The following is a 27757-nucleotide window of genomic DNA, read 5'->3' as shown; positions in this document are numbered from 1 at the left end:
GTTTCTTATGCAAAACCAGTTACCGCATAACCACCTAACCAATTGGATCCAAATTTTGCAGACATATTCTCTGGGTTCCAGTATGGGCCGTAGTCTACTTCCCATCCCGGAAGTCAACCCATATTTTTATAAATGTTGAATTGTACGTGATGTTGGCTAATTGGCTTACAAAAGTCCAATATTTTTTGTTTACTGTATAGTATATAATATAGTGTTGTCGTTTGTGACGGAGAATAAAATAGCAAGACGGAAAAACTAAGATTCATAGATTCATTTTAACACTGGCGGAGTCGGATAATACGGCTATAGTATATAATATAACTAGGTATGTCCGTGAACAAAAGCGAGACGGGACGATATATTTGCTATTTTATTTTTTGTCATTCATTGCCTAAAAATTTAGTTTATTCTCGAACTGGGTCATTACGTTCATGTTGGCTAGGTATAGCCTATAGTTTTGGCAACATATGTTACCACTTAGGTACCATCTCACGTCGACCTCTTCTATAGGATATATTATTATTATTATTATAAAAATGAACTGTTCAGCGGTCATCAATATAAAACCAATATTGTAGGAACATGATGTAGGTATTTATATGTACCTGTTAGCCAGTTGTGAATTGTAATTATAAGGCATTCGCTGACAGCACTAGTCACCACAATGATTGAGTAATAATATATTGACAGAAAAGTTTAATAGTTTAGTTGGTAGGTACCTGTAGTTTACCGATTTGGGTGATTTATGTGCCGAGTGTGCATTGCAATTTCCCCGGAGCTGCAAAACAATACGTTTTGGTACCTTTGTGCCTTTGTGTTTTGTTATACATAATATTTACTGTTTATTTTATTTGTATCTAATTATTAATAATGTTGTATTATAGGTAACTAGGTAAGTAAAATAAATAAAAACAAAAAAATTTCTAGGTAGCTCGTTGTGCAGACCTGTTCTGAAATCAACGTGGACATTAAATGGTTTTATCATGGTGAATATGTTGATTCCTATATAGTATTATAAACTGTACTCTGTCCCACTAGAGAACACGTAGTTCTTCGCATCCCCCCCGCGCGTTACCCTGCAGTCGAAACCGACAGCATGGTACGTATAGGCTGTCGCGTGGGACTCACAGAAAAACCGATTTTGGTCGGGCCGCCGCCTCATGGGACTATTGAGAACTCAATTTTTAACGTTTATTCTACTTCTTCCTCCGATGCAAAAGTAAGTACCTACCTAGGTACTTGATACATATTAGTTTAAATTCTGATGTACATTGTACAACCATGTCATTAATTTTAAACATTGTAAAATGTGTAGTAGTTATAGATACTTAGTTTCCAAAGTCCATGGTATAAAATACAAACATAGATATAAATGTATAATATATTCTGTAATACATTCATTACCATTCGGTATTTCATAGGATGATATTTTACTAATGTTGTAAAAAAACATTCTATATTATTTAATTGTAGATACCTAGTTTTTATTATTAGTTCGCTACTATATTATGCAATAAATTAAAAAACTATATTAAAAAATTAATACATTTGTATACAAGTCGTATCTACTTACAACCGGGCCTGTCCTAAATGTTGATCCTGGACACGCCTTTACGCATAAATACCGTTCAATGTCCATTGGTTAGCTGGTTTGTCAATGCCGTAATTTTGTATAATTAGTTTAAGTAGGTTTATCTAGGTATTTAAAAAAATCAAAATTGTATACAATATTTAAGTACCGTCGTCTCACTATCTTGGTAAAACACTATCGTGAAAACTCTCCATGTACGATGATCTATATACACGACTACACGAGTATGTCATATATTATGTTCAATGGACAGTATACCAGTAGATCGTTATTCGATATTTTTCCTCTACAAGGAAAATATATGAATCATAAATATGTTTTTGTCAATAAGTAACCATGACAGCGAAAACCTTGTAAAATTTGGCATCAGTCAGAAAAAAAAAATTGTATGCAGCGCAAAACCATATTTATGTTAAAACAATTGTGTAGGTACAATAATTGCGAGCGCCGTGAATTGTTTTGTATAGATATATTATAAGTATAGATAGTTTTTGGATAATTTAATAGCTTACAACTAACGATAACGGTTTTCAGTTTTACTGAACTAGAAAGTGTAACGACATTTAAAATTACGTTTATGATATAAGTTACTGTGTTTTAGCTTGCAGGTAATATAAATATATAATATAGGTACAATGGTACGTGTTTAAAACATTTTGTGATTTTGTGATGTAGGTAGGTAGTAGGTACATGTAAATGATTAATAACACAATCAAGGATATAATATATAATATGTATTTAAATACAACTGTGTAAGCATAATAATTGTTATTTTTTTAAACCCTGCGATATACAATATCGAACAAACAAAGTTAAAATACAATAGCTTATATTTTAGCATTGTCAAAATACTACGGATTAAATGGTAAACTTGACTATAGACTAAATACTATAATATAATAGTAGTGACAATATTGAAATCGTAATTCACAATATTTAATAATATATTATTTTTTTAATGTAAGACGTGTTAATTAGTTTTAAGGTATATTCTATCATTATTAATAAGAGAGAATGAGGGATAGAGAGAGAGAGACAGAGATAGATAAATAGATAGATAGATAGAGAGAGTGTGTGTGTTATGAAAGGTTAAAAAAACCGAATTCTAGGAGTTATAATGACAATAATATTTAGACTACTGGATTAACGCAAATATCCCTAAAACAGTAAAACTTAAGTGTCTAACTAAAATAACTAGGTATACAATCAATATAATCTAATAATTATGGTTAATAAGTGGTTAACAGTACTAATAATAATACTAATAATAATAATATAATACAAATAATACAACAATAAATAATGTTTTGGTGACAAAATTATTGGGTTTTCAATAATTCTAATACCATTGGATTGTTAGATGCTGCCATCAAGTAACTGTGATCTGTGAGTTTTCAAATTTTTATTTTCAATTCCCAAACACCACTAAGGCAGGTTTATCAGAATAGGACACAAAAAATTTTGAAAAAAAAACAAATTCACTCGAATCGTCATGATATGGTCGTGTGCGGAAAATGGATATGCTGGTGTACGCGATATGCTATTTATTTATTATAATCGTCATCACTCAATTAGGTTCTGATTGGGATATGTTAGATTCTCAAATATGATTTTATTTTATTTTGTTGAAATCAAGATTAATAATAACAAAACTAAAAATAATAAAATAATAACTTCTCTTACATCTGTGTGAATATTGTTTTTTTTTTTTTGTAATTAATTTAATGAGATCAAACAAAACAAATATGTATATAGGTATCTATTTATACATATTATAAAAAAAATTCTTACCCTTTTTGTGTTTCACAAAAATTTTTATTATTATTATTATTTTTTTTTTAGCACGCGCTTAATTTACTTTAAATAGGTTTATAAATGTTTATAAATATAAAATGCATATATTATCTTGTACATAAACATTTAAAAAAAATCATGCACTTGCGTACTTTATCAATGGTTACTGTTCGGATGACAATTGTTTACGCCCAAAAATATTATCCACCGTAAACCGGTTTTTTTCATTAAATATTGCGAATTAAATATGTTTTTTTAATTTTCTATGTGGCTACAAAATGTATGTAATATCTAAAATAAAAATTCATGATTGTCTCTAATGTTTATGATAATAAACGATATTATTATTATTGTTAAAATATTCTAAATTTTAAAAGTTAGATAAAATTATTTAAATGTTTTAAATGTGTATTACGATTATTAGAAGTTTCATGACATTTGCCACAATGTTGTCCAAATCAATCCTGTATGAAACTCTAATAAAATATAATATGTGCTGCATTTCGTTTATCAAACTATGGGTCAAGATACCAAAGTTTAATAATTTATGCATCCCTGACTATTTATTATATCACACTTTATTTTTTTTTTTTAGTTTATTACAAAAAAAAAATCATTAAGCTACAAGAATACGTTACAAAAAATATTTTCAACTACATTTATATCATTTAAATAAAAAATAAAATAAAACAACTTGTATTGAAGATAAAAAATTGTGCGCGCCAAGAACAATATATTGACGATAAGTTTGTATTTATTTTCACTAACCTTTTATTTGCCCCCGGTGGCATACCCTTTCGCCTTTGTCCTTTGAGTTTTGACACAGTGTACAATTTACGTACTTCATATTGGTAAGACTTTGGTGTCTATAAACTTGTTTTAAAAAATAATATATCAAAAAGAAAATGTTTATATTTATATTTAACGTACCTAATGCTATTATGCTAATGAATAGAGTGCATCTAAGAGAGATATTTAAATAGCGTTTATGTTTAAAGCTTCTAAACAAAATTGATTTATTGGAAATATTATAAATTTATCCCTATATAACATATGCACTAACGCCAGTAAGGCCATTAATTCATATTTTCCATAAAATATATTATTTATTATTGCTACATCTTACAATCTTATATATATATATTATGTATGTAATATATATATAATTTTGTTATTTGGCACATATTTTCACATTTTAACCAGCAAAGATGGTTTGTTTTTTTATTTTATTTTTTTTGGCACTATATTAATTTGTTTTGCCGATCATTTTAATTAAAAAATTTAGACAAGCTACGAATAAAACATTATTTTATTTTAAGATTATTGAGGAGTTTGTTCACCAATATATATGTAGGAGTTTAATAGTGACCAGAAATCAATATTTCGAAGTTAACATAATTATATTATAGGAAATTATACAGGGTGGGACGGTATAACTAATATGGTACCCGAATAACACTAATGTTATTCTGGACTGAGATTGAACGACAAAATAACCATTCCTCAAATAACCCAAACTAGGTACCTGTTTGTAACCCATATTAATAAATGTATACTCAGTTGGACTTAGCTATATAGCTGTCCTTATAATTGGATACGTTCTAAACTATTATCCGACTCACCCTGTATACGATTACTATAGAATATTATATTTGTATTTTGTATACATTTATATTAACCTATTTTATTGTAGGTATTGCTTTATCTGACAACAAATGCAAAAATGCATTTTGACTGCAAAAATAAAAATTACTGATTCTATTGACACACAAGAATAGTATTTAAATATTAGTGCCTATTTGTACCTTAACTAATACTCAATTGTGTGAAATAATTTGGTACGATTTCCAATTAGCAACAATATTATGTGTGTACAGAAAAAAATAACATCTTAGAAACTAACCAATAGAACACTAAATAAATAATACAATTCAAAGAATAAACACGAACAGTTATAAGATATAACACTAAAGCGCATACCTACTTAACTTAACTAATAATAATTATTATATATTAACATAAAAAACATGAATGCTAATATTAGGTAAAAATAAAAATAAAATGAAACATTGAATACTATGGTTAAATAAATAATAACCATAATAATAATAATAATAATAATAATAATACAAAAGATTAATTATCATAAGTTCATAACCTATTAAAATAGGAAAATCCAAAAATTGTAACCATCATCATCATTATTGGATAAATAAAATAATTTATATAATAACTTATTTTTGATGTTCATTATCGTTTTACTTTTCCAATGCCCAAGTGTTGTATAGCAGATCTTAAAAATAATTAATTTAACATAAGTTCAATATTTTTTGTCAAGTACCTATAAATATGGAATAAACATTTTATATGAGTAATCAATACAGACTATATATATTCCCTACACCCTACCTACTGTTATATTATATTAATTGGCTGCAACACGATTCCGCACTTTTTCATTTTTTTACTCGACTAAACACACCGCGATTGCGCACCAAATAATATATGTATGGCCGTATAGGTATACTAAATATAATTTTTGTCACGCCTGCACCGAAAGTTTAGTTTTTGATGATGGTTGAAGCGTTGGAAAGCGACATTTTTCCGTCCAGTAGGCGGTAATGTGGGAATCCCCAAAGATGCTGGGCGCGCATATCACGCGTATCCTTTGCACAGCTAAACATTGGGTATTGCATAGATCCCTGCACGGTCTTAGAAGATAGTCTAAGTCTAGTCTTAGTCTTTTAAGACCGTGGATCCCTGCATGGTGCATTAAATTTCCCGCGATCAATAGTGATCACCGTTGATTAGTGATTACATTTTTTTATTCTTATTTTATTTTAGTATAATATAGTTATTATTTATACCGAAATCTATACCACGGTCCTTATAAAAGATAAACTTTTGTTTACATCTTATATTCGTATTATAAAATTCATGCATACCGCTTCAAATAAATGAAACCAAATCGTTTTTTTCACAAAATATTGTTTTCGTAGAATATGCTTAACTACATATGATCAAACAAACGAAATTGCATAAAAAAAGGGTACAAGCAGAAAAGTCCCGCGCAATCGTATAGTAATCAGCCGGGTCAAAAAAAGAAAAAGTGCACAATCGTGCTGCAACACGTTTGAGCAATGACCACTATATAAAAGTGCCATATTGCTATAGAAAAATCGTTTCCAAGTGTAGAAATTATTGCGTTCCAATTGCATTTGAGTCAAAGTTGGTATTGTAAAATACAGTTAAATAATAATTTGACTATGGCTAAAATATTTTTTCAGCATAGCTTTCTTTCCACCTGAGAACTTTAATGATAGTTATATTGATCTCATTTATATAACTCCTACACATAACCCTATACGTTTAATGACTATATTTTAGAAAACTATAATGAATAATAATGATTAATGAAGAATAAAAATTTCCGTAAAATATTTAGGCGAAAGCACCAATAAAGAACGATACAGGACAAACAACAAACCTGAATCATTTCATAAATATTATAATGCACAAATTTATGATTAACATTTCACACCCAAACATACGTGAACACCACGTACTTAACGTTTCGGTTAACTTTCAGAAAGTAACTGCATTAAAAATAAACTGTGTAAAAAAAATAATTAAATTAAATTAGAAAAGAGTCTCTACTATAACATAATAATATCGACATTAGTAATAATAATAATAACTAATAACTGGAATGCTTATGAAAAAGAAGGTATTAAATAAATTTAATTTGTAAAAATAAATGGAATTCGATATCAATAAAATAAAATAATATGACAAAAATTATTTAATTTGCATTTTTATCTTATTAATTATAATAAATATTATTATTAAAGTATCATATTATAGGTATTATTATAGATATTATTATATTATATTAGTATTATATTATTATAGGTATTATTATTCCATTTATGGCTCATATATCAATATATGCTTTTTAACAAAAGGTATAAACTTGTTTCATTTTAAGCCAAAATGTGATATATTTTGTGGGGTATTGAGTATGGAACCTCTTATAAACACTTATTGTTTCTGTTTGAAGAGTTTTTTTTAGATGCAGAACAGTATAAAACCTGTGATAAGATACATATGGCAGGGAATATTCGTATAGGTAAAAAGAAATTTGATCGATTAGTTCCCGAAATTATTATCATTTATTTAGGAAAATAATTAAAAGCTACTTAAATAAAAATCATAATATTATTAATTAAAAAAGTTTATATGAATCAAATTATATAGTTGTCTTTAAATGTTTTCTTAAAAGCTAATATTATATTTTGTGGCATGGTAACTCCAAGTAATGCCTTTAAATTGCATAATCAGAGTGCCGTCTAATTGATTATAAAATGTAAAATTAATTAGGTAACTTTAATATTGATTTTATGATTATTATTTATATATTAATTTTTGTTTGCATATGTAAATACTAAATATAATACAATTTTATAAAATTAGAAAACAATATTATTTGTTTTTAATTTTTATTGACTATAATCTATTAAGGTTGGGATAAAATTTGAAAAAACAATAAGGTACTGTGGTGAAGAAAATACATGCACTGACTTTTACTGTCAAACATAACTCTATAAGACAGCATTTTTGGTTGTGTATCGCTTTGATTTTTATAAACCGTTTGCTTACCTCTTTTGTAAATTGATTTAATGAATCGGTGACTTGACAATGTGATTCGGTGATACGTAATGATAACCGGGCAAGGCTAGTCCAGCAGTCTCCATGGATATCCTGATAACAAATTAAATCAAATTCAATAAAATAAAAGTCTACACGAGATCGGCGATCAATAGACACGTCGAATTATTTAGCATAAGATATAATATAAGTAATATGTACAATATCTTGATAAAATGTCAAGTTTACTGACCTTGATATGCGTTCAAATACAAGTTTCAATTGGTTTCAGAATTAAATGATTTTTTTGCTGAACACACATGCTTAGTAATACACTAATCAACATAACGAATAAAAAAAAACAACTTAACTTTATGATAAAACCATTTATGTAATATTATAATATAGTCTCATGCATATATTTGTTGATTTAATTGAAAAGGGCTATTGTTTCATGCACATCAAATGTCCTATAGTGTAAAGTTGATAAATAATGACTCATAATAAGAAAAAAACCTGTAGGTAATTGTTAACTCATTCAAATTTATATTATCACGAATAATCTAAAATATATATTACATGAACAACATAAATATTTACTTCTATCGTCTACAGAAGTATTAAACTATACAATTATAACACAACATAATATTAATATTATTGTATGATATCGGAACAATATGAAGGCTTTAAATTGTTTGAACTTAAATAATATACACATAATTATATTATATTTAATAAAATTAATTACTTTAAGTGAGCATTTTATTCATATCACATAAATATTTTGATACAAAATAAATGATAAAAAATATACAATAAATTTGAATGGTTAAAAATTTGGTCTGTATATAGTTTTTACAAAATTAATACGGTTTAATGAACAGTTGAGTATAAGGCACATACCATTATGAATATATAATAACAAATTAAATTAAATAGACATATAAAGGATTGATATTAATATTATGATTACCTCAATATAAACTTAATTAATTGAAAAATGACTAGTAAATATTATAATGTAGTAACGAATTCCAACCAACCCCCTCCCCCATGAACACTCCATTTTCATGAATACAATTAATGCACTGTAACATACACAAAAAAAAATAATAATAAACAATTTCTTAACATGTCGTATAAATATGTATGATTGCCAAATTTGTAAGCTCTTTTTTGTAACATAGTTAAATAAAAAAAGTTGTTGACATTAACAATAACTTTACACAGACAATTTTACATCAAGCCTTTAAAAACAGTAAAAAAAATTGTTATGATAAATCTATGTTTGAGGGATAAGTTCTCTACAACCCTTCCCGGTATTTATATCAATAGTCATGATATCTTTATAATATTATATTCCTATGATACGTAACTATTCGATACGCAAGTTATGAGGCATCTAGAAACTCGATTTTTCAATGCATACATACGGCGACAATACGCAGCCAGTATGTCGCTATTGTTTCTAGAAACTGGTCCCGTTCCACCCACTTGCCCCTAAAGACTTGTGAATTGAGTACAAAACAGACGCAGGAAACTATATGATTTTTCCTGTTTCTAAAATATTTAAATAAAGGGTTCCAGTGAGATTTAATTTTCAATATTTTGAAAGGATTCCCGTTCCATAACCGATTATTTTCCAGTCCTTGATACGAAATCGACTAGTGTTTACACAAGGGTATGGTAAATACTGAATCGTATTGCTATTATAGCAATACGAGAACCATAATAGAAACACGGATGTTCTAGGATTTTCGAGGTTACGTGATTGGCTGCCGTTGTCGTAATCGTCTGGTACATTATTTTCGGGCAGACTCGATAGCTCATATCCTTTTTAAGTTCAGTGGTTCGCAGTTGGCATCGATCAGTCTGTAAAACGAGGACCGCGCTATCGTATAGGTACAGTCTTTCGACGGAAGTCGCAGTTCACGAACAAAAAGTTACTATATATTGTTACGATATACTATATTTTAATTATTTGATACTGTGTACTATAGTGTTATAATACATATGCCGAAAACTGTGGTCAGAAATGGGTTTGCTTGTATATTTTAATGTTATATCAGTATGGTGTGAACTTGATGCGGTCGGTTTTGTGTTTGGCGACGGCCGGCTGTGGGGATAGCAGTGCGGCTACCGCGGGGCCGTGGAAATGGTGCTGGACGGGTAATATGTCAGCGGCGGTGGGGTACTGCTGTTGGTGGTGTGGGTGGGTGGCTGGCAATGGGTTGGCGGTCTGGTGGGCGTTCGTGGCCGAGGTGGTGGTGGTGTTCGTGGTGTTGCACGTAACGAGCATGTGGTGAACAGGGAACGGGTACTGGTGCGGTGGCAATACTAGCTGTTGCTGTTGTTGCTGTTGATGCTGCTGCTGTTGTTGCTGCTGCTGCTGCTGCTGCTGCTGCTGCTGGTGATGTTGGTGGTGGTGAAGGAGGTGATGGTGGTGGTGGTGTTGGATTTCCGATTGCAACATCGAGGCGCGCTGTATGTCCAAGCTATGGTCGAGGTCGAGGAATGGCGGTGGGGGGCAGTAATAAAAAATAAAAATAAAAACAATATCGGTAGAATAAAAAATAAAAATCGTTATACCATTATGATATAATATGTAAGTAAATATAAGAAAAACAAAAACAAGAAAAATATATTAAGAATGATATAAAATTATGTAAATCAGGGACTGGAACCGGTTTTATAGATTTCAGTTCGTCAAAAAAATTTATTAGATTAAATTCATTCTAATATTGAAGCTAACAACACAAAATAGGTTCTGCTAAACGCTAATTTGGTATGTTGTAGGTACGTTTGTAAGACGGATACAATCCATACGACATTGATAACATTTAATTTTCTTAATTTTCAAAAGATTTCGGTTTAGTTCCAGTCCCCGTTTGAAGTATTTCAGTGTAGTATTGTATTTCAGAGACCTACAACCAGTGGTTCAGCCAGGATACGATTTGGAGAAGGATTTTTAATTTTACAGACCTTGGAAGGAGTACTTATTCTAAAATATATTCTATGTATATTTTTGTTTTATGCAATTTAATATAAATTAACCACTACAGATTCTCGAAGAAGCAACATTTCAACTAGATTTTAATTGTCTTTAATCTATAAATACTTAAGTATACATTTCAATTCTATGTATTATATTCTTGATAAAACTACAATATACGCCAAGTATATACTTTATTTTTAGAGTAGGTAACCAATAAATAGTATCATTTAACTTTTGCAGAGCATAATTTTTACATAAATCACAAATAGGTGTGTATACTATTTGAATCTAGTTAATTTTATATCAATTACATAATAATCTGGACTAAATTATTAAATTATCATCAATAGTATATAGTATAAGAATTACAATTTATAGTCCCAGCCTTGTCAACTGACCTTAAAAAAAAAATAGTCTTAATATAATAACCAGTAACTCCTTCTAGGTTCTGGCTGCACCACTGTAGATATATGACTAATACTGTATTCGATTGTGATTTTTGGTTCGCGTTTCTAAACAAAACTCAGACACTACATACATCAAGGTGTACTACCTACTGTATATAATAATGATTTTTCTAAACTTCACCGGATTCCCTTTATAGTTAGTTTTTTTTGCAAATCACGTATTTTGGCACCTACTGAAAACCATGGTGAAATCAGTATTTTTATGGTCAGATTTAATTTCGAATTTATAGAGATTTTACATTTTTAGTTTTAACTGTACTGCCTTAATAGTTATCTTCGTAATTTCCAAGCACTATATCGTGGTACAGTGCAAGATAGCGTGTATTATTTTACACTATAATGTATATAACTTTTACTAAACTGTCCGAGCCAGATGCCAGAGACCTCGCCGGGTCTATAAGTGCAGTTGAAAATTGGGTTTTACCATTTGATATACTCAAGAGGGTTTTACATAGCAAATTAAAGGCTATTTTCATCTAAACCACCTGAACGAGCGTAGTAAAGGAACAAATCCGCGGTATATGGTCAACGTTAAAAAAAATTAATCTGTGACCTTCCAGTGGTGATTTTGTTTAAACAATCGAGGGATGTTCTAGCTTTAACCATCCCAGAGAGCGAAGCGTTTGTGTAATCTCGCCAGGTCTATATATGGGCTTTTAAAAAATTATATTTTTACACTGTTACAGTGTTATTACCACCTGTGGTGGTTTTGTAATAAAGTCAAGGGTGGTTTTCGATTTAAACCGTCTAAGCAAGCAAGTAACCCCGCTGTTTCTATAAGTGCTGTTAAAATTGGTCTTCATACAATGGTATACCTGTGGTGGTTTTGCTAAACTAATCAAAAGTTGTTGACTTAAACCATCCAATGTTAATAAAAATAAGTTGAAAAATCGAAAAAAAAACTACTTAAGGTAAGGTATCCATATACTAAGTTTTCCTTTGAACTGCTATGATATACAGATTTATTAATTGTGGAATTTGCTATTTAAGCAGTACCGTAAAAAAGATGTGTCCGAATGCCAAATTCTAACATCACCATAATTTTAAGCATATCAAAATACCTAGCCCACCTCAAAAAATGTATAGGGGTATCCGGTAAAGTAAGAATGTTTCAAAATACAGATATATCTATTACCTACTCTACAATTGGATATTAATGAAAACCAACTTTATAATGATTTATGATGTGTTTTGTGCGTACTTTTTTACTATAGGACTTTGACACTAAAAAATAATTTTCAAGAATGATAAACTATGTAGTTAAATAGGTATACTAGCATACATTTATAATTTAGGCCATGAAGCTAAATTTTTATTGGGTCCTCATATTACATTATAGATTCCTGTTGGGGTAGCTGAAGAAAATTACGATGAATACATTTTTGTTAAGACTTTATTACTTATGCAATCGTAGTGATCTCAGTACCTAATAACTAATAAGTTATAACGATTGGGTGCTATTTCAAGCCAAAATCGTTCAATACCTTTTTCTACCAATAACGGCTTGACTTCTTTACGCCAAATCAAAATTTTTCCTAAGTACTAAAATTAGTAAATTATAAGTTTTTATGTAATTTGTAATTCGTTAATTCATATTTTAAAATTATTTTGTATTAAAAATAAATAGGTTTAATTCTTAATTCTTAAATACCTATATATTATACATTTTGATAATTTATAATATTAAATGTATGTATGCATGTGATTCGTTTTGCTATTAAGTTGTTTACCTATATAACATTAACTAACTCGCTATATATAAATTTAATGTCATGGGACGGCATACAACTGGATAATTCGGGATGGGATATGTATTGTATGTTAAAAAATAACTATATTATGCGTGAAAAGGAAATGTATGTAAAAATTATGTATTTATATGTATCATATAAAATGTTAATAAAATATTTATTTGTAGATTTAAGTTATTAATTTATTTCGAATAATATTTTTTTATCATTTTAAATCTAAGTTTTGCATTCATTAAAATGATACACGAATTCAATCAACTGCTATTATACATTTATACATCTAATATATATTCACCGCATTGCGAAGTTGCGTTAGGTACAGTGGAATTTAATCACAGCGACGATGCCTCAAACGGATTAATGGCTTACATGATTCAATTAACAAGCTGCATAAAATTTCGACCGCAAATAGCCACGCAGTAACAGTGCAGCCAATTCTAATTGAACGCCTACCAGCTTTAAAGCCGGGCTCTGTATTCCACATCTATATATTCTGGGTCAGCTGAAAACTGCTGATATTTAACAAATTTATAATTCTTGACAGCTTTCAAGTGCACGCTACTGTAGATTAATGCAAGCCCCTATTGTCCATTTTGACCCAGAATCGCTACCGAAAAAAAAATAAAAAGCCGAACGAGAACGCAAAAGCGAAAGTGTGTCCTTGCCAAAAGGTATGGCAAACGAGTAGTAGTTGTATTCATGCTGTAATTTAAACACTAGGTACTCACCTCATATTGATTAAGTACTGAGCTAAAGCCACTGAGTCAGGATTTCCAGTTATCGTTATGGTCCTATCTGTGCTTGCACTTCCTTCACGGTCTTCACAATTTGAGATCCGTATCATTGCTCCACTGATTTGCCTGGAATCATAAAATCAACTTTGATTATTACTTAAGTAACATTGTTTTTTCTTATGTATACACAATCTGTACCAGCAGGCGCAATAAGAGTATGAGCTACATAGTAAAAGAAAACATGAATAATTTGATTGAAGAATCATTGATGACACTTTCGAAATGACAAAATTGAAAATAAAAACCAACAAAACTAAACACGCACCTAATTTCAGCGATTTTAGTTCCTCCCTTGCCAATGATACAGCCAATTAAGTCATTTGGTACGGTCATTTCATGTGTTTGTTGACCGCCTCCAGATCTATTGTTAATATTGGCTCCAGAACCATTAGATCTCAACTGGCTGCCAGCTAATGCCGCCAATGCTTAAAAGTATGTATTTTATAAATTATAACTTTATCAAATAATATTGTAAATCAAACCATTAACTTACCTGCTGGATTAAATGAATTCGCAGGTCCTCCCAAACTTCCAAGTCCAAGTGCCGCAAGACCAGCTAACGGATTTCCAGTCAATTTTCCCAACTAAAATACATTAATTAACTCGGTTGTACATTTTTATTCTATTATACGTATATTTGAAATAAAAATTTATACTTGTGATGGCCCGAATGCGTTTTTAAGCAGAGGATAGTCCAGTGGATCAATTAAGCCTAGACTTGCTGCTGCACCAGGCGATGGAGGAACCATAAGCATTGGAGCATTATATGGGCCGCCACCTACCATCATGGTGCCTACATCACAACCAGCTGCGGATCCTGCACTTGCTAGAGTAAATGCTTGTCCTCCAGCCAATATAACTGGTGCACCCATCTGAGGTTTAGCACGATACGGTATTGTTACTCCTTTAGGAGGTGACTGAAATAGAATTGCTCATTGGTTATTTAAATTCTTAAATAAATTATAATAACATAATATTCAAAATAACTAAAAAGTTTTAGTTGTTTTATAATACACATTTTTTTCCTATCAACTATATTGGTTTTGTACTTTAAAATTGATGATCATATAAACAATATCTGTCATGATATGTTATGATTTATTATAATAATAATACTCATTGACCATTGTGTATAAAACTAAATATAGAATTGTTTTAGTAGTTATAGAATTTGTTAGTATACTTACTTCCACCATAACAGCACAAATGTGAAATATACACTGCGTTATTGAGTCCCTCGTACCAGTTAATGTTACTGCTCTTTCTGTAGATTGAGGAAGCACATCAGAAGCCACTTGTATCTGTGCTCCAGTAGCTTCTCTAATTTCTTTGATTTTATTACCACCCTTCCCAATTAAAGAACCACACTGTGATGCTGGAACAATCAACCGAAGGGTCATACCACATTTTCCGATCGCTGTTGCTCCAGTTTTTCCATTTTGCATTTCAATGAACTATAGTAAAAAATGTATTTATATTGATTTTATGAAATTTTAAATTTATTATAATAGGTTTAATATTTTCAACTTTAAAAAAAATAGTTTATATTTCAATTTGAGTAACTAATTTATTTTGGAGATAGTATGTTAAGTGTACTTATTATATACAACAATTTAATTTTATAGAAAAACTAGACCTACCTATTTTGATATAAATAATTGTAATTATTATTTTGATTACCTAATGAAACTAAAATAGGGGGGACGAGGTGGCCGAGCGGTCTAACGCGACGGATTCGGCACAGCCGGTCCGAGTTCGATCCTCGACCACTGGGCGGCATTTTTCTCCGTGCAAGTCACGGTGTCCGGAGAAACAAGTGCCGCCATCCCCCCACCCCGGGGCACGGCAGAAACCTACGGGTGCCCCATTAGAAATTCTGCCAAACACAACACACACGTGTACCAACCTACCCAACCTACCAACCTACCCAATATAAAACCTACAGTGCCCTCCCCACACCCAATGGCCTATGTTGCCGCGGGTTACCCAATAAAAAAAAAAAAAAAAAAAAAGAAACTAAAATAAATAAAAATAGAAATATTTAAGAATAATAATATAACTAAAATATGAAATGAACACTATTTAATAATTAAATAACTTAACTTTTTTTTTATTACAACCTAATTTTACATTATCTTTAATATTTATAACATTAATTAATAATGATTAATATTAAAATGTACAAAGTATGGTCAATGATCATATTATATCAAATGCCTTTTAATACAAGTAAATATATTCAAGCAAGCATTAAGTACGCCGAAAAACTTACCTCTTCAACTTTTGTGCATATTAAAGAAAATGCTTTGTAAATGGCTTCAGTAGATCCTGATATGGTCACTATTCTTTCAGGACAAGAGCCATCAGATATATTGATTTTGGCACCAGACTGTGAAAAAATTAAATTATAAACACTGTGATACGATAACAATTAACAAACAACAGTTATTTTTTTTTCTTTATATAATTAATATTGAAATACTTCTTTTTACTGTGTGTGTGTGTGTGTGTGGGGGGGGGGGGGGGGGGGGGGTAGAACGGTGGAATTATAAAGTATTTTGAGAATATTAAAATGTCAACATCTTAAATAAATAAATGCAAGTACCTACACAATTAAGCGTTGTTAAACTAACTATTAAACTAATTTTAAAATACTAGGTACTAGGTAAACATTTTACAGATATATTATTAACTTAAAATTAATAACCCACATTAAAAAAAATATAATATGTAATACAATGTTGACCAAAACAATCAATAATAATAACTATAATATTATATTAAATATATAGGAATTTGGTATCAGTGGCGTTCTTAGGAAACCTCTCTTCTATGAGTACGCCCATGTCTGGTATATATATTAACGATGGATACCAAATATTGGCCATCAGACACTCATACTCCTTACTCGTCACGGTACAAGCTTATATTGTATAAGTGTATGACTGTATAAATATAATCATGATTCATTAGTTTAGATAATAACTTAGGAATATTATGTGCAGAGTACGACTTAAGCAAAATTCATAGTATTATCTAATTTTATTATATTATATAATTAAATAGGTATCTAATGAATTATTAATTTTAAAAAAGACGTACATTTTCACTGTGTTTTCTTAATTATAACTATTTAAAAAAAAAGTTTCATTGTACTTGTGCTTACTTTAAGTTTATTGTTTTTAACTGTGATTAATCTTCAAGTGTGTATCTAAGTAATTCGTTAAGATTCATCAGTCGAAAAATGTCAAGTTCGATCAACATAAAAGAAATTTATACTTCTCTCTAAGGATAAAACTGTCGGAAATGTTTCTCGCACAATGTATAATTTTACTATTCTCCGAGACCTTTCTGGACTCAATCCTACCCCATTTCTAAATCACCCCGTGATTAATATCCTCCAGGATGGTCCGTATTAATCTGACGCATGGGTAAGAATATTGCTAAATAAATTGTATACATACCTCTTCTCTGAACCGCTTGACAATCTCTCCTTTTTTCCCTATTATACTACCAACTTCCTGTAAAAAAAAAAAATTGCATTACAATTTAAAACGAATATAAGTATAGTTTCTTATATGTTTGATACAAATATTTTTATTAGGTTAACATGTAAGTATGTAACATAACTTCACAATCCAATCTCCAAGTAAAAAACATCAATTGGATTATAACAATCATTGGTAATTGAAATAAACCGGAGTTTGATGCCAACGTGGTAACTTTGACAATATAAATGATCAATTATATTTTTTTAAACTGTATATAGTGTATACTTATGATCAATGCCAAAGCATAATATAAACATTTGATAAAAATATATATACATAACAATATAAATAGGTTTATAAATAGTAAGACTAATACATATAAGAATAGAGAGGGACTAGGGAGAAAGAGAGAGAGTGGGATAGAGTGTAAATAACAGAAAGGCAGGCCATCCAAAGAGTTCTATCACCTTATTAACAGAAGTTATTAATTATTTATGTACATTTTTTTAGAGATTAAGGTACTAAAGTGTTTTTAAACGTCAAACAGATGTTTAATTCAATAAAGCCGGGCTTGTAAACGTTATAATACGTTATAATATTTGATAAAAAACGATTGAAAACGTAATTATAACGGAAAGCGATAATAAAAAATAATTAAATACCGAAAAATACTGAAAAATAAAACATGACGATTTACAAAATATATTATATATCATTAAACAAAACATGACTCAAAACGTAATTTATAGAATATCATTAAATAAAAAATAACGCAAAACGAAATATTTTAAAATTTATTTATTTAAAAGATCTATTGGTTTCGTAAGAAACATTTATTTCATGCAAACAATCTAAGAATCTAAGAATTGATTATACTATATACCGTATCCGGGCTATTATCTACCTAAATTAGTTATTATTTTTAAATTTAGTACGTATAACTCAGTATAAGTGTATAACACTATTTTAAATAACGATAAACGCAAAACTTGTACAACGTTTTAGTTCTAAATAACGATAAACGCAAGACTTGTATAACGTTTTAATTCTAAATAACGATAAACGCAAAAATTGTGTAACGTTTTAATTGTAAGTAACATAAAACGGATTTTTTTTTTTCAAATGCAAGCCCTGCAACAAGGTGTAATTGTTTGTAAAGTTGTGAATCATTTAAATTTGAACTTTCAGACATATATGAGTAAATATACAAATTGTTACTATAATTTACAATAGTGTTATCAGTGGGGGACCTAACTATCTCTATATCATAAATCTGATTTTGTTCATCATTAATCCATTGTCCCCCCTCAAAAAAAAAAAAAAAGTCGTGTATATTACTGGCCGGGCCGTACCAAATATATAGAATGACGTGAAGACTAAAAGTATAAAAGGACAATTTTACCATCATATATCATTTTAAAAGTAGAAAAATAATATTAAAGCCTTAGGGGTGGACTGTAATAGATGTGTGTATTTTAGTTTATACTAGTGTTAAGTGGTTAAAGGATGTTATACCGATAAGATATCCCTTAGGTAAAACACAATTTGTAATGTGGCAGCCTACATGCTTACCTGGGACTCTGGGAGCATATAATAATACAATTCAATCAGATTTACCATTTATTATTTCTGTTTAATTCGTGATGTTTAACTTATACGGATATTATGGTAGGGAAATTAAGGAAGTCTATTCTAACTGAATTGGAATAGAAAAGCTAAAATGAGAATTTAATGTTTGTATGGCTAAGAAAAAAATACTATACTTTGATTTACAGAAAAAATATATAAACTTTTCCGTTGATATAAGGAGGAATTATTACATGTTTGACTTTAATCAAACTTTGACGTTTTTTTATGGATAAGTAAAACTTTAGCGTATTTGTGTACAATGTTTACCTTATATCCCTTGGAGATTCAATATAGAATCTTTTTTCACAATCATCTATTTTTTAAAGTTCTAAACTAGCGTTTTATTCCCTAGAAAAAGAGTTTCATCATAATTGTTATTATACTTTAATGAATAGTAGGTAGGTATAGGAACTGAAATGCTATATTGTTTGATTTAAATTTGGTAGTCGATCGCTTCCATTATAATCAAATAAAAAATATAGTAGGGTTATAAGACTTTTTAAAATAGTTTTCATAAATCTATAAAAGTAGTTCTAGTTGGTACTTTCAGAGAATCAAAAATAAAAAATTCCCGGTATACTCTAAGTATACTTTTAAAAATAATTGGAAAAAAACTAAAGAAAAAATGGGAATATTTACTCAATACCAGATTTTAAATTACTTGACATTTTCCCTAAATATTTATAAGTTGGTATATATAAGGAAAATATTTTAGATATGATATAATTTTAAAAATTGATTAGTTATATTAAGATAAATAAATTTAAATATCCTTAGAAAATAGATTCTGAAAAATCTTTTTCCACTCAAATAAATTTTTTCTTCACAATATTTTTTCATAGAATCAAATTTAATATAAATTGAACATAACTACTCAATGACGATGTACGTATTCATGACCTACTAAAAACCTAAAATACAGCAGAAGAACTATTCCCAGGTTTTGTGATTATTTGTTTTGTTTTCTATAGTATGAAACTTTGTATTCATAAAAATGAAAAAAAATTTATCGATGGAACCATTCATACTTGCAGTATATGCCTTAACACTTAAATACAAGTTTCATTTACTATGATAAACGTGTAAGTTGTTTTTCTGATTTCCACATGTAAATACTATATAGACATATAGTACAGTATAGTAATATAATATGTTTGTATAATACTACCATAGTACGTATTAATATGTATAAGGTGTCAGGGGAACAATTTAAGACGTGTAAACCTATTGTCCATGGTTGTGTATAATATAATTAGTAATATTAGAATGGGTTGCTTGACAAGACGGCCGTAGAATGTTATCATACAATTTTATACTCCCTTTTTAGACACTCCCTAGTGGTTTTAACGTTATATTACAAAAAAATCCAAATCGTTGTATACCTATAACGATTATATTAATATAATTTCTAACTGAATTCATCGAATGAGTTGATTACAAAAATATTAATAGTAGATCGCACTAAAAGGAAGTAAATTTGCATAATAACTTATGCAGGATATACAATATACATAACGTCAATAGTTATAAGTTTATTATTATTGTAGCGTCACGTAAAAATTATATCTGAAACCGGTGACTCCACTCCGAAAATTTCATTCTTACATAATGCTATGTAATTGCAAAACAACAATTTTTATCATTATCGTTATTTCATTTTTTACTTTTTTGAAGTATAAAAACATACATTTTTCATTTCATATTCCAAAGCAGAATATTTTCAGAATAGGTACTTCAATACATTAAAAACGAATTTTGAATGATTGGTTAATAATTAAATTATACCTATATTTGTTTAAGTATTTAAATTAAAATTTTTGATGAGGGGAGTAGTGGACCAACATTATTCGGATACATGAAATACCTTCCTACCCCTGTTGTAACTTTTTTAACTTTTCGAAAAAATACGAGCAGACACTCAATCACCTTGTATATAACATTACCTATATATTTACCTAAATGTATACATACATAATATAACACATACAAGTGTAATATGGTTTCACTTATGAAACTATTTAGAATAGTAGAAGTAATAATAACGCTAAACGGATTATTTACTACATTCTTTTTAAGGCTTCAAGTCCAAGAGGGGAAGGTGAAATCGAAAATTACAATATTAATTATTACATTTTATATTCATTATTGAATTATTCTTTACCCAGGTTATTTTTATACTACACATAGTTGTTTAAAAATAGTAAATAATATTATGTATAATTAAGACAAATTCAAAATATAATATTTACCTTTCCTTGCATTATTAGCCGAAGTGTGAGGCTGATATTGGAGTCATCTTTCGATTTGGCGTCCATTTGGTCCTTTCGTTTAAATCCCTGTAATCCTTGATTATTCGAGTTACTGTAAAAAATAAAATATTATTATAGTACAATATTAATTAACAGCGCGTGTTAATTAAACAATAATTGCTTTGTATATATATTATCATATTATGTTATAAGTTATTCAAAATTACACAGATACCTATTTTCTAACAGAATTAAACGGTATTAAAAATTGTATCCCCAGAATATTACACTATAAATAAACAGCTATTATATATATAATATATATTATATAATACACTATACAGTATCCTTAATTAAGGAAACTATATGTAAATGATAATATACGAGGAGTAGGTATAATTGGAAAAAATAATGATGATTAAGAATTAAGATACTCTCCAAGTAAAATTAAAACTAACTGTCATGCTGATTTCATAAATATATATTAGGTGTAGTTCTACATAAAATATTTGTATAAGGTGAAAATTACATTTCAATGAAACGATACTTAAAAGTATAGGACCTTGATACACGAATTCAAGATAATATACTTTTTAATAGCATTGAATATAATATAACTGTGAATCAGAAAGAGCCAAAAAACAAATTCTTTTCTGCTCTTGTTTCAATAAAATGATTAATGAATAATACAACAATGCCAATTTCCATAAAGGATCTCACAGACGCGTGCTATTGGCGTTTAGTTGCATTTAAGTATTTTTCCGAAAACACACACATATATTATATTATATTATATTATATTATATGAGTCAGGATCAGATTAATAAGTACTTAATACCTACTTAATATATTTATTTAAATATCACACCTACATATAAGTACACATTCACAACCTGAAACATAGACACCTGCACACTCGCACATAGATTACTATAGGAACATTTAATCTAAAACCGTATATTCTATACTAGTTTTTTTGTATTTTGGTGTTTCCTATACCTACACATTTCACGAATCTGAAAGAATTAATAAAATTGAACGTTGTTTGCTTGAAGTCCGAAAAACAATTGGAAACTATACAATATAACACTCGATGCGTTAATAATAAAGCGTGCTCTTTACTCTTTATAAATTGCCAGTCAAATAAAATATACAAACACCGTGAAAAATGGTTCACACTAGACTGCAAGATTGATTAGACATTGAGTGTATGATAAATTAAGTATGTATATTATTTTTTTTTTTTACAATTTATCATTGGAAACATTATGTGATTTATCCAGCAAAAATCAACAGATAACTCGCTTATTTATTACCTTGAGTGTAAATAGGAGGTCAGGGAAGGTTCACCTCGATATTGTTTTTTTTGCTATAATTCAAAAAGCAAAAACCGTAAACTTTAAATTTTCATTACAAATTCATTCGTGCAATTTATATAAACAATTTTTAATACCTAATACTTAAAAAAACGGGTAAGTGGATGTCGCTTTGCTGTACAGTAAGTGGGACAATGTATAATGGATTGTATTAAACTTGAATTCAATGATATAATATCATTGTATAAGAAAAACGATTCTAAGCGGAGACGGTTAATCAGTCTGGATTTTTTAAATTTTTATTGTTTATTATAGCCTTTAAGTTGATTTAATATTATAATATTATAGTTTTTTATTCGTTGCTATGGTGATAAACAAATCGTTAGAAATTAAAATTCCATTTTAAACGGTTTTTTGTAATTTGTCAGTAGTTATTCCCGTGGCATTAAATAACTATTGAGAAAATAAAAAAATGACCTTTTTAAAGTACCATCTTGATCCAATTTACTAAAAGATAAGGTACTATATGTTGAAATCTGGTAGAAATTTTATACAGGATATAAAAAAAAAAAAATTAAACACCATTGTAAAACCTCTAGTTTCCTCGCTCCGCTCAGAATCTAAAATGTAATACAACGTTCGTCTTAAAATTGTCTTAAATTAATTTAATAATATCTATAAAATCATACGTTTCAAGTTCAAATTTTGACGAAACCTATTGGTTATTTAAATTTAAGATAAGTTTTTTTCAATCCATTTTAGTTATTTGTTTTTGTAATTCAAAAATTATTAACCGTAGAGATTTGAAACGTTTCGCCATTAGGTACGTACTACGTATGCCATTATTTTCTACGCACAATGACATTTTTAAAATATTTTGTCTAATGGTAATCTGTTTATACTTCGAACCTATTTACAATTCTACAACACCTATCTACCTACCTTAAGTTAATAACAATAATATATTATAATATTATCATAACTAATAATATAATGAATGTTAATTAGTTAATTCCAACCGAGCGATTATCTACTAATGAAAAATAAACTACCTATAGGTAATAGTAGTATAAATATATTATAAAATATCCTTTCAAATGGATGCTGATAACCCATCTCCATTCAGAATTGTTTTTCGTATACAGTGATTTATCATTGAATTCGAGTTTAATATATAAATTACAGTAACTTACTCAATGGTGAGGTTCACTCGAAAGTAGAAATCTATTATTTATACCAAAGAGCGTCATAGCGAGTTATCTGGTTTTTTGTAATATTTAGATTTATTTGAACACTCTTTGGTACATCTATAATTTAGGTTATATTTGCAGGTCCCACGACAGATTTTGATGGACGATAATTATTATTATTTTAAAAGTTATATAAAATGTTGACATTTATAAAAGCGATTCAGGTGAAGAATCATAATAATAATTTATGTTAAAATGTCTATTCAAAAAACCGGCAAATATCTTATGTAGGTACCTGCATAGTAGAAGCCCCTGGTCATTAAGTAATCACTGTAATGGATGTATTAAGTTTGAATTCAACGATGAATAATCGTACTTATAAAAAATCAATTTTGAATAAAGGAAACCGTTAAATTAGACACCATTTTTAAGGATCCCTAGCTATTATTAATTTACTATACCATTAGTAATTTCTATCTTTGGTAGGTTAAACTAATTATTACCAAAAAATCGCGTATAAATCAATACCCAATGTTACTATGCATTGATACAAATAATATAAGTACCTACCTAATGGTGGAAAATTTCAAATTTCTACTAACAGCAAATATAAAATGACTTAAATCATTAAGATGGAAGTAAAAAATACTCCATTATATCATAAAGCTATTGATATTGCTACTGAATAGTATCGCAGCTTTCTAAAGTTGTAATTAAAACTATAGTTAAGTGGGAATGGAAGGATCCAGATCATCTACAGCCAAATTTAATATTTGGAGACAACGTCTTGTTTTCTTACAGTTTCTTCATTTAAAAATAATTGATACCGCAATAACCATAGTTTTTAATGAATGAATAAATTGTTAGTTATCATGGTTTCAATTATCTTTAAATGAAGAAATTGTAAGAAATCTAACGGGAAAGATAATTATATTATCTTCTTTTCTAAAGTAAAAATTGTCAATATTTGAATAAAGCTGGTAGACTTAAGTACCTATTGAGTTATACGGGCCCGTCATGATTCAAACCATGTTCAGAATCAATTAATCAAGTTTTTGTAGTTCACAGTTCCATTAAAAGAGAAAGTGATGAGAAGATAGTCGTGCCTTTAGTATATGCATAAACTACAGGTCGAGATTAAGATTTATTATATGCTCAACTTTTTTTTTACACTTAAGTAAATTTACTCAACAAAATTAGCTTAATTTCAGCTTAATTTCAGCTCTGAAGATTATAACTGTCAATGTATTTAAGTGAAGTGTTTCCATTTGCTATTCATTCTCGTTTTATATTTCATCTTCAACAATCAATTTGGTGGATAGTTCAGGAAAAATGGTCTTGTAACTAACTATATAAGTAATATAGAAATTAATTCAATAAAAAAAATAAATAGGTGCTTTAGTTTTTTTTATAACTGATCGAGTAATTAACAAAAGCGTGGGATGAATTGAAAAAACAATTTTTTTGAAAGTAAAAATTAAAATATTAAAATATTTTACAAAGTACAACTAAGAAATATCGAAAAAAGACACCTATTATTTTATTATTGTTAGAAGTTAACATTTTGAGTTTGGATGAAATTTCAGGAATAAATTATTTCTATAGTAATATTAATAAACTATTTTTTTTTTTTAAAGAAATAAACCCAAGGAATTCACTCTGCCAAGGCCTACAGAGCGCAATGAAAAAATGGGCGCAAAAGTCAGAATAAAATATACCTATGTAATTATTAATAATACATATTTTATTTAGAATATCCGAAAAATAGTTACCTTATACATATTACAATTTAAAAGTGTTTACAAAATAATATGACGTTGTTATAATATTACGCCAGACTGCCAAAGTGATACTAATAAGAGCTGTTAGTAGCCATTAATGTCTTTTTTTATTTAAAGTTTATACTGCTGCTATACCACCACCTCAGCACCCTGCACGTCAACATAGTAGTTTTGAAAATTAATTTATATTATTATTAAATAATAGGTGCATATTGAAGTTAAAAATAGGATTAAAAATTTCTTATTTAAAGACTTCCGTTAATATATTAATATTTATGAGTAAGTAGATACTCGTATTTCAATATTTAGTAATTTTGTATAAATTCATGAAAGTAAGCACTTCTAGAAATTCAACGTTGAGTTGTTTAATATTATAATTATACAAAATTAAATTAGTTTACTTAACTCTATTTTTTATAAAAGTTGTAAGCTTATAACCTAGGTTTTAATACAAAATAATTATTTGTAAGAATGTACATAATATCAATATACAAGAAGTTCACCATTTGTTGATATTTACTTTTTATCGATCAAATTTGAATCTAAATAATGTAGGTACCTAATAACATTTAGTTTATTAACACATTAAAAAAAACATTAAATAAAAATTATATACCTACATCTTGTTTAAAGTTAAGTAAAAAGAAATAATATTAGTCTAAATTATGTTCACATAAGTATCTACCTATTTTATTTTATTTATTTATTTATTTATTTTATACCTACAGCTAGGTATGTTTAATAAGCAAAGGTCAGATATTTATCAGTAGAGTAATATGGACAACTGGCTAGACAGTGATATGATATTTTGATATTCAAGCCTTAATAAAAGCCATTTATTAAACATAAATGATAAATTCAACCTTTTCAAATCAAAATTCAATCAATTTTTATTTACTAAAAAATATTTTAGCATATTGAAAATGTAAATTTATTTCATAATAAAAATATAAGTATTTCTTATTTAATTTAATTATATTAATGGTTAGTAAGAAAAATATCAATCAGTTAAAGTAGAGTTCAATAAAAGTTAATATATAACGTTTTTTTTTAAATATTTTATTTTTTTTCAATATTTATGGATTTTTATGTAATTTATTATTTAGTCTTATAAAATAGTAAATGTTTGTATATTTAGTACAAAATTAGCTTAGACAAATATTTCCAGAAACCAAAACAAATGACGATTTTATACTGTGTTTATAGAAAATGTAATAAATCCATAAGATTATAACTATGTTGTTATACCATATATTTTATTAAAAACAGTTATTGATCATTATGTAAATGTATGTTACTTCTATAAAAATAAATCTATATTATATAAAGAGAAGTTGTTAGTTACCGTTGTTGAGGGTAATCTCTGGAACTACTGAACCGATTTCGAAAATTCTTTCATCAATAGAAAGCCACATTCTTCGTGAGTGTCATAGGCTAATTTGAAAAGGGAATTGATCACCCCCGGTAGGTGCTCAAACAGGAATTATGAGATTTACGATAGAAATTTTTGTTTATTAATGGTTGCTATCGGTTATAGGAGTTGAGAATAATATTTATTATTATTTTTTTTTTAATTTGAATATTAGTGGAGCGTCTCAATCTCATTCGTTTCAATCAGTCGAAGTTACGATCAGACGAGTACATCTACTTGCGTGACGCCATCGCCACTGAAGGAGACAATGCCAACATTGGTCGTTTGACCATTCTCTCAGCTACTCATGAGTCATGTTTGAATATGATGCATTCAATCGTGAATTGCAACGGGAGCAAGACTATGATCGATATGAGCTTGCTGAAAGAGTCGAATAAATGTGCCGAAAAAAGAGCCAAACACAATGATGGTCACATATTTAATCTTGGTGGGATTAAGAGTAATTCTCAATATTTTCTTAAATCCGGTCATATTTTTGACTCAAACCATCATCGTAAATAAGTTTCACCATAACTATTTAGTGGTATAATTATTGGTATAGTTTTCCACTGATTTGTGGTTATGTTAAACAAAAGAGGAAGATGGTGTTGACTCTTTTCCTCATAATTAAAACATACTACAACAAGT

At 28.5% G+C, this 27757-nt stretch overlaps 1 protein-coding gene across 6 annotated transcripts in view; it reads right to left on the bottom strand.

The window, feature by feature from the left end:
- Positions 1-2308: 2308 nt before the first annotated feature.
- Positions 2309-27757, bottom strand: part of LOC132939981 (poly(rC)-binding protein 2) — a 48486-nt gene continuing 23037 nt past the window's right edge. For 2 of the 6 annotated variants that reach the window (XM_061007436.1, XM_061007435.1), the window contains exons 3-11: positions 21412-21523; positions 17507-17563; positions 16315-16431; positions 15230-15496; positions 14699-14959; positions 14536-14626; positions 14308-14467; positions 13977-14108; positions 8553-10530 (exon numbers count right to left, since the gene is read on the bottom strand). In XM_061007436.1, the coding sequence (XP_060863419.1) occupies positions 10101-10530; positions 13977-14108; positions 14308-14467; positions 14536-14626; positions 14699-14959; positions 15230-15496; positions 16315-16431; positions 17507-17563; positions 21412-21477 (1581 nt within the window). In that variant the 5' untranslated portion in view covers positions 21478-21523 and the 3' untranslated portion in view covers positions 8553-10100. Of the gene's footprint in view, positions 5727-8044; positions 8147-8552; positions 10531-13543; positions 13751-13976; positions 14109-14307; positions 14468-14535; positions 14627-14698; positions 14960-15229; positions 15497-16314; positions 16432-17506; positions 17564-21411; positions 21524-27757 lie in introns of those variants that run through there. The other 4 variants (XM_061007439.1, XM_061007438.1, XR_009664036.1 and 1 more) reach the window with 4 other exon arrangements.

The sequence above is a fragment of the Metopolophium dirhodum genome, chromosome 2, assembly GCF_019925205.1.
Source record: "Metopolophium dirhodum isolate CAU chromosome 2, ASM1992520v1, whole genome shotgun sequence".
NCBI lineage: Eukaryota > Metazoa > Arthropoda > Insecta > Hemiptera > Aphididae > Metopolophium > Metopolophium dirhodum.
This window is presented reverse-complemented; position numbering and strand designations above follow the sequence as displayed.